The sequence below is a fragment of the Ananas comosus genome, linkage group 8 (assembly GCF_001540865.1).
Source record: "Ananas comosus cultivar F153 linkage group 8, ASM154086v1, whole genome shotgun sequence".
Classification (NCBI taxonomy): Eukaryota; Viridiplantae; Streptophyta; class Magnoliopsida; order Poales; family Bromeliaceae; genus Ananas; species Ananas comosus.
The window spans coordinates 7892943-7902023 of record NC_033628.1 but is presented as its reverse complement, the minus strand read 5'-3'; the positions used below and the strand labels follow the sequence as shown (position 1 = coordinate 7902023).

Sequence of the window (9081 nt, the reverse complement as noted above, 5' to 3'; positions counted from 1 at the left end):
AGATTACAAATTATAAATTTTTAAAATTTATAATTTAAATTTAAAAATTTTAAATTTTAAATTTTAATTTTATGATTACAAATTTTAAATTTTTAAAATTTATAATTTAAATTTTAAATTTAAATTTTAAATTTAAAAATTAAATAGGAATGGAAATAGCTATTCCCATCCTATTTGAGGGGAAGGGGTGGGATTGCTATCCTATCCCTTAATGGGTTACCGGCCCCATAATAATCTGTTAAGGAGTGGGACAGCCTTATTTTTTTTGTTTGGGTATAAGGGATGGATAATGAGATAAGGTATATCCCAACAAAACATTATAGTGTTAGAGAATCTCTAAAATATTTTTTTTGAAAATTTTTTTTACGGGCAATTAAAATTATTTTTCAAACGAAAAAATGTTTTTCAAGTAATTTTATAAAGAACCGAATACACCTAATCGTGAGTCGTGACAGATGGTTGCGTCATTGACTCGGCATGCCACTTTTTCCACGCCCGTGCTAACCTTCTCCCAAGTCAGCAACGACTTGTAGGTCAGTCAATACAAACGTGTAGATCAGTCGCAGCTTTTCTCGCCGGATGCTTCATCGATTCTTGTGAAGAATGGAAGGCCGAAGGAGAAAAATGACAGAAGAAGGAGAAGGCGAGGGCGACGACGGCGCCGGCATCGGCGGATTCGCGCGGCTGCCGGAGGAGTGCGTGGCCCGCGTGCTCGCCTTCACCACGCCTCGCGATACCTGCAGGGCGGGCCTCGTCTCTGCCGCGTTCCTGTCTGCCGCCGCCTCCGACGCCGTGTGGGCCAATTTCCTGCCGCCCGATTGCGCCCAGATCCTGTCGCGCGCCGTCCGACCCCTCGAGTACTCTTCCAAGAAGGAGCTTTACTTTCGCCTCTGCGACCCCATCCTCGTCGACGACGGCGGGATGGTAAGCTAGCTCTACCCTTCCCTTCTAATTACTCCTTGGATTTTTTTTTTCTTTTTTTCTGTAACTTTTTTCTTTTTTCTCTTTCCTGTTTTTGGTCTTTAATTGGTCGATATTTTTTTATTTCTTCTTTTTTCGAAATGCTTTGATCCTGGTAAAATATAGTCTTTACATGCTATTGACGTATTGGAGAAATTGTGGAGTGCTGCTTTTTTAGAGGCTGTTTGATCTATTGCATTTTAAGCGTCGCTATAAGTCTAACTATATATATAATAATTTAAAAATATTGTTTGATTTGCTGTAATTGCATCTACGTACTTGCATCTGTGGAACCCGTAGTTGAAGGTCTAACGGTTGTATTGTAAACTGTGCCCAAAGTGCTATGTGAAATTTGTGATTCTTAAAATTGCCTCACATACATCAGAATACTTTACAAAGGTCGTATATACTGAATATCTTTCTAAATATGCTGTTGTATCAGAGCTTTCATATGGAAAGATCGACAGGGAAAAAGTGTTATATGATATCTCAGAGAACAATGTCAATCATATGGAGCGACCACCCGCAGTATTGGAGACGGATTCACCACCCAGAATCAAGGTAAATGCACTATTCTGTGTTATTGCCTTCTTGGGGTCTATCTAGCTAATGTAACATTAGCAGACCGGTTCAGTGGCCTTGAGAATAGTTCATTGTTTTTAAATCTTTTTCTTCAACTACTTCAAATAGTTATCTATTGCATTAGTTGCCTCTCTAAAACTCAGGTCAACACATGTAACATATCAGGCCACGCGGTTCTTGCACGTACATTTTGATCGTATGTCAGTTGCAACTGTAAAGTAGCTGTTTGCCTACATGTTGCTCAAGAATGCTACATATTTCTTACAGCAAATAATTATGTGAGAATTCCTGCTTAGATCTTAATCATCTTATATATTTGCATGCAACTGAGATTCTATGTATACATATCAAAAGTTATATATAATGTTATCCAACTTCTGTGCGAAATAAAAAATGATGTAATGTTATCCAACATTTTAGCGTAAGGTTGATTTTGAGGTCGGAAAAAAATAGAAACTTAAGAGTTATTTTTTGAAATCTATCAGTAACTGCTAAACATGAAAAGAAAAATCTGCTTGGAACCATACAATCCTACCTAGTTGAAGGCGCAATTAATGCTCTAATAATATAGGATCAAAGAATCCTGCATTCTGGTTTTCTATCTGTATATATGCATGCGTGATGATAACCGGAGTCTATGCCGTAATTTACCCTTGAAAACTAGGGAATCACAATTAATCCTCCCCTTGAAGGGTTATTAATTTGTTGTAATTAAATTTGGGGTCTAGTTGCTACTCATGCATTCATTCAATTATGGAATATTGCTTCTTTTCCACATCAGGTTTGCGGAGGTGGCAGAGCTACTGTCTGTCTGCTGGTTGCATATCGGTGGAACGATAGATAGCCAACTACTCTCGCACAGAACTACATATGCAGCTTATCTCGTCTTCAAGTTGGCCCCCGATTCGTACGGCCTCAATTCTACTTCTCAATTCGCCTCTGTCAAGCTCGGAGCCTACGCACTGGAGAACTCTGTCTCTTTACAGCCAGACAACAATGAAGATGACAGCGATGATGACGACAACGGTGGTGGTGACGACGACAATGACAGTGAGTTGGAGGATGACAACGAGTCGAAGGATGCTGATGAGGATGATGAGGAAGCACGAAGAAAGAAGGTGAAGATGTGTCTGAGGGAGGATGGGTGGTTGGAGGTAGAGCTTGGGGAGTTCTACAATGATGAAGGGGACGAAGGGGAGGTGGAGATCAAACTGTATGAGACCACGGAACTGCATTGGAAGCGTGGACTCATTATCCAGGGCCTTGATATAAGGCCTAAGCTCTAAACTGAAGGAAGTGTGGTCGGTCACCTTTACATTTTACTTGTTGTTGACTTCTTGTGATACAGGGCGTGGATGTGATTGGCTACTGTAGACGAGTAATATTTACAAATTAAACCAGTTCATCTCATTCAGATTATAAGAAAATAATGTTTTTTTCATCTAGTGTTTTAGTTAGGCCAATTTGCATAAAAAATTCATTTATTTTGGGCTTTTGCAAAATCGGGCCACCTTTTTCGTTTTTGCAGATTCGGTCCGCTTTTTCACCAAACTGACCAAAATACCCTTATACCTTTTTCCCTTATACCTTTTTCTCTCTCCACTTTTTTTCTCGCGTTCTTTTTTTCTTTCTCTTCCTAGATAGCGGCGGAGACAGAGCGGAGGCGGCCTACTTCGATTTTGTCCGGCGCATCTTTACCCTCGTCCGCGCAGCCCCACCTTCCTCGCCTCGCCTCCGACCTCGCTGAGGCCGCGGCGCGACTCTTTTTTTTTTTTTTCCTCTCTTGCCTTTCTCCGCCATTTTCGTCCTCTCCATCTTCCTCCTCCTCTGCTGTCTCCGACGACGATGCATTTTCGCCGGTGTCGACGCCGGCGCCGACACCGTGGAGGTCACTGCGGCGCTGCAGCTTCGGAGCGGGGGGTCCTTAGCAGCATTGTCGCCGGCGCCGTGGCCGTTGGCAGAGAAAGGTGACCAAAAAAATTATCGAAGAAGAAAGAAAAAAAAAATAAAGATAAAAAATTATAAAAAAAGAAAGATGAAGATGAAATTGCATCTTTAACTGCAAAAAAAATTATAAGTTGCATTACTTAAAATGTAGACTGCAGTTTTAAGATAAAAATTACACTTTTTAAACTAAAATTATACTCTTTGAAAGATATTTACACTGTTTCTCCTCTTATTGCACTCTTTTAGATGTAAACTGCATCCATTAAGATAAAAGTTACACTTTTTAAACGAAAGTTGCACTGTTTCTTCTCTTGTTGCACTATTTCTCCTTTTGTTACACTATTTTTTATCTTAAACTGCACCCCTTTAAGAGATATTTATACTGTTTCTCCTCTTATTGCACTGTTACTCCTCTTGTTGTACTATTTCTCCTCTTGTTACACTATTTTTATCTTAAACTGCACCCTTTAAGAGGAGAAACAGTGTAATAAGAGGAGAAATAGTGCAACAAGAGAAAAATAGTGCAACAAGAGGAGAAACAATATAAATATTTCTTAAATGAATGCAATTTAAGATAAAAAATAATGTAACAAGAGGAGAAATTGTGCAACAAGAGGAAAAACAGTGCAATATTCGTTTAAAGTGTGTAATTTTCATCTTAATGGGTGCAGTTTACATCTGAAAGAGTGCAATAAGAGGAGAAACAGTGTAAATATCTCCCAAAGAGTGTAATATTTGTTTAAAGAGTGTAATTTTTATCTTAAAACTGCAGTTTACATCTTAAGTAGTGCAACTTATAAATTTTTTTGCAGTTAACGATGCAATTTCATCTTTATCCTTCTTTTTCTATAAGTTTTTATCTTTATTTTTTTTCTTGTTTTTTTTATAATTTTTTTTTGTCACCCCTTTCCACGGCGCCGGCGACAATGCCGCTAAGGACCCTCTGCTCCGAGGCTACAGCGCTGCAGTGACTTCCACGGTGTCGGCGCCGGCTTCACCGCCGGCGAAGATGCATCGTCGTCGGAGACGGCAGAGGAGGAGGGAGAGGGAGAGAACGAGAAGGGCGGAGAAGGGCAAGAGAGGCGTCGTCGTCGGAGACAGTGGAGGAGAGTCGAAGAGGGAAAAAAAAAAGAGTCGCGACGCGGCCTCGGCAGGGTTGGAGATGAGGAAGGTGCAGGGGTGTGCNGGTGCAGTTTACATCTCAAAAAGTGCAAAAAGAGGAGAAACAGTGTAAATATCTCTCAAATAGTGCAACTTTCGTTTAAAGAGTATAACTTTCATCTTAATTGATATAGTTTACATCTAAAAGAGTGCAATAAGAGGAGAAACAGTTTAAATATCTCCCATAGAGTATAATTTTCGTTTAAAAAGTGTAATTTTCATCTTAAAACTGCAGTTTACATCTTAAGTAGTACAACTTATAATTTTTTTTGCAGTTAACGATACAATTTTATTTTCATCATTCTTTTTCTATAATTTTTTATTTTTATTTTTTTTTCTTGTTTCTTTTATTATTTTTTTTGGTCATCCGTCTTTGCCAATAGCCACGACGCCGGCGACGTCGCCGCTAAGGACACCCCGCTCTGAGACTGCAGTTCCGCAGCAACCTTCACGGTGTCGGCGTCGACAAAGATGCGTACTCGTCGGATGCGGCAGAGGAGGAGAGAGAAGGAGAAGACGAGAAGGGCGGGGAAGGGCGAGAAAGGCGTCGTCGTCGGAAACAGTGGAGGAGAGTTGGAGAGGAAAAAAAAAAAGTCACGGCGCGATCTCGGTGGGCTCGGAGGTGAGGAAGGTGGGGGGTACGTGGGCGAAGGCAAGGGCGAGGGCGAGAGCATGAGAGTGAGAAGCGAGGCGGGCCATTTCCGCCTCCGCCTCTACCTCTGACTCCGCTACTTTTTCGGCGAGAGAAAAAAAAAAAGAACGAAAGAAACAAAGAGGAGACAGAAAAAGTAATAAGGGTATTTTGGTCAGTTTGCTGAAAATTCGGACCAAATCTACAAAATTAAAAAAGACGGTCCAGTTTTGCAAAAGTCTAAAGTTAGTAAATTTTTTATACAAATTGACCAATTTCACTTTTTATTATTTACTTTATATCAACCAAGCATATGCTCTTATTCTGTTTAAAANTCGTCGTCGGAGACGGCAGAGGAGGAGGGAGAGGGAGAGAACGAGAAGGGCGGCCGTCCTCGTTACCATCGGATGGGCCGGAGAGGCCGTGGAGGAGGGTCGAAGAGAAAAAAAAAAGAGTAGCGGCGCTGCCTCGGCAGGGTTGGAGGCAAGGAAGGTGCGGGGGTGTGCAGGCGAGAGTAAGGATGCGCCGGACAAGCCGCCTCCTCCGCCTCCGCCGCTATTTAGGAAGAGAAAGAAAAAAAGAATGAGAGAAAAATAATAGGAGAGAGAAAAAGGTATAAAGGTATTTTGGTCAGTTTGCTGAAAAAGCGGACCGAATCTGCAAAAAGAAAAAATGTGGCCCGATTTTACAAAAGCCCAAAATAAGTGAATTTTTTATGCAAATTGGCCTTTTAGTTATCACATCATTTTTCAGAGATGATTTAATTAATTTATTGCAAATAATTTAATTGTTTATTCAGCAGTCAAAGCATCACTTTAAGATGAAGTAGAAGTTGAAGAATAATTATTTTGCAGTTGAAAAGATTAGCAGATATTATATTTCTAAATAAGAACTAGTCAAGTGTACATATAACACATGTTGGGATTTTAATTGAAATTTCTCTAAATGAGAGTTTGATTCGATTTAAAACTCTACATAATTAAATTCATATTTAAGGATTTGTGCTTAGCTAGTTGGGCCAATTTTAATTAATAGAGATTTTGTGGTATTTGAAAATGAAATACAAAAGTGAATTGCTTTTTGAAGTTCCCATTCATGAAAAGAAAAGAAAAAAAAAAAAAAGCTTTTTTCACCGGTAAATACTAATTTGGAAAAATTTATGGGTGAATGCATCAACTGATGATAATTGGTTATGCAATGAATTAAAGATTTGATAATCTGAGTTTTGATACAACACTTCAAAAGTTTTGTACAAGAAGGAAATGGTTGGCGATTTGTATCATCTATAGTGTATACATATATTAAAAGCCCAGTTTTACTGTGGCCCCTTCAAAGCCTCCCCGCGTTTGGCGGGGGGGCTTCGATGGGGCCCCTTTCTTTCTTTTTTTTTTGGCTCTCTCTCTCTCTCTCTCACTCTCTCTATCTCTCTCCACCTCCCTATCTGTCTCTCCCCCTCTCTCTCTCTCCAGCTCTGTCTCTCACTCTCTCTCCCCACCCTCAGGGCCTCCCTCCCCCCGCCTCCCTACCTCTCTCTCCCTCTCCCCATGTCTCTCCCCCCCTCTCTCTCTCCCCCCCTCTTTCTCACCCTTACGCGCGTGCGACCCGCGCTCGGCGGGTGCGCGCGACCCCTGCCCAGAGAGAAAGAGAGAGAGAGAGACGGGGCGTCCCCGACCCGCGCCCCCCGCACGCACGCGCGAGCGAGAGAGAGAGAGAGAGAGAGAGAGAGAGAGAGAAACATGGGGGGTCCCATGGGGGTGGGGAGAGGGAGGGAAGAGGAGAAAGAGTGAGAGAGGGGGGAAGGGGGTGGGGCCGGCCTGCCATGTGCGGGCGACCCGCACCCCCCGAGCGCACGCGAGAGACAAAGAGAGAGAGAGAGTGTGTGTGTGTCTCTCTATCCCCCCCCTCTTTACCTCTCCTNTTCCGACTAGCTCCGTTCCCGCGGCGCTCAATCTCGGGATGGGCTGCTCAACGACTCTATCTCCTAGGTGGTGACGTCCATCAAAGCCAAATAAAACAACTCAAGTACATGTATGTCAACAATATTGAGCGACCTCGCTCATGGAAACATATCGTAAAACAACATACATACACTCTGAACAAAATAGGATGGACAAACCAAAGAAATGTCGAGATATGATGACCAACATCATAACATATAAAAGTCAATGGCTATGTGAAGCATATGTCTTTTTTAAGAAACATATGCCGCCTAAACAGCCGCACGGGACCCTTGCACACATAAGGCCCCGCACTGTCGGAGCGGAGCGCAGCGCAGGAGCGGAAACAGAGCGGGGCGACGAAGGAAACCTCCGTGACGGTGAGAAAAAGGTAGTGAGAGCTGAGGAAGCTACAGGCAGCGGAGGAGGAATCATCAGAAGAATCGGGAAGGCGCAGCAACTGAAACCGGTGGCTCTGCAAAACAGTGGTAACAACTGGGCATAAGAACTACTGTAAAAACAAGTAGTCCTCGTGGGTACCGCCCTCAACCTTATCGGTCCACCAACTAAGACTACAGTCAGAAACAAACTAGTAGTTAAATCTGGAAAGAAATCTATAGCTACCTGCCACTACACTATCCAACTGTAGTAACTGTCAAATCTGACCCAATCTCAATAGGGACTGTGAACACACCTATCCCGGAGACTGTGAACGCACCCGTCTCGCCTGTCTAAGCCACGCTACCTCCACGCAAAACAGTTCGTGGATAGCAAAACTAGTCAGTGACATCAACGCGAAAGCACAAAGCCAAACTCCGGAGTGGCAACTCGTGGGCGCGACCCAACCGAGTATGCAAGCGTATCTCTGTCGAGCTCAATCAGGCTCTCACAGGCTAAAGTCAAGGAAATAAGTCCAATTGGCTACTAACCACTAGTCATGTGCCCTCGGCACAACCGGATCTCAAAATGACCAAATCCGGGTCCACCATCAACCACTACGGGACCCACTAATCCGGAATACTGTAAACACTACTGTAAAAAATCGGCTCGGCATCCTAGCATGAGTATAACTGAAATCTGAACTACCTGGGATACTCACTATGAGGATACTGTAACAGTATAAAAATACAACGGCCCCTAGGGCTAAATCAGGTAGTTTAACATATGCCAAGTCCCGAACGCTGGTTTTCTCCTATGTTTTATCCAAGTCCAACATGTATAATTAATAACAAACAGTAACATGCTCCCAATTCAATATATAGGCCTAGAACAATGCATAAACATGAATTTGAGCTAAACAGTACCAACGCAGATATCCTAACTATACATGTTGACTAACAAGGCTATAGGAGTAGAAATCCGATGATAAACCTACCTCAAAAGCTAAATCCAATCCGGTGCGACGTCGAGAACGGCAAAAACGCACCTGCGCCTGGCTTCCTCGCGATGCTACGACGACGAACACACGCTCAAACGGTACCGCGGCGCGACGTCGGCGACACACGAGCTCCAACCGGGTTCTCCTTCTCCTTGCGTACGGTCAAGTATAGGAGAGAAATAAAAACATGCACACTCTCAGTTAATTGAGAGGATAAACCTGAAAGGATACGTGGCATCTTTATCACAACCAAATGACCACCATGCCCCCCATACAAACTCAAAGAGAGAAATAAATAATAATAGTTAAAAAAACAAAAGTAAACCCAAGAATACTACATCCTTCCCTACTACAAAAAGTTTCGTCATCGAAACTTGAAACATACCTCAAGACGGGGCAACGAACAGGTCGAGATAGGACTCCCTCATCACTTCTCAGGATCCCAAGTCGCCTCCCGCTCCTCGTGATTGCTCCACTGCACTTTC

At 42.6% G+C, this 9081-nt stretch overlaps 1 protein-coding gene and 1 long non-coding RNA gene across 2 annotated transcripts; one reads left to right on the top strand and one right to left on the bottom strand.

Annotated features, from left to right (window-relative positions):
- Positions 478–2983, top strand: LOC109713639 (F-box protein PP2-B10-like). Its single transcript, XM_020237799.1, has 3 exons — positions 478–924; positions 1403–1521; positions 2324–2983. The coding sequence occupies exons 1-3, from the start codon at positions 604–606 to the stop codon at positions 2826–2828; spliced, it is 945 nt and encodes a 314-aa protein (XP_020093388.1). The 5' UTR covers positions 478–603; the 3' UTR covers positions 2829–2983.
- On the bottom strand, positions 7665–9081 carry LOC109714718. Its single transcript, XR_002217424.1, has 3 exons — positions 8982–9081; positions 8594–8815; positions 7665–7693 (listed from the first exon to the last, which is right to left on the bottom strand). It is a non-coding gene; the product is annotated as an uncharacterized LOC109714718 (long non-coding RNA).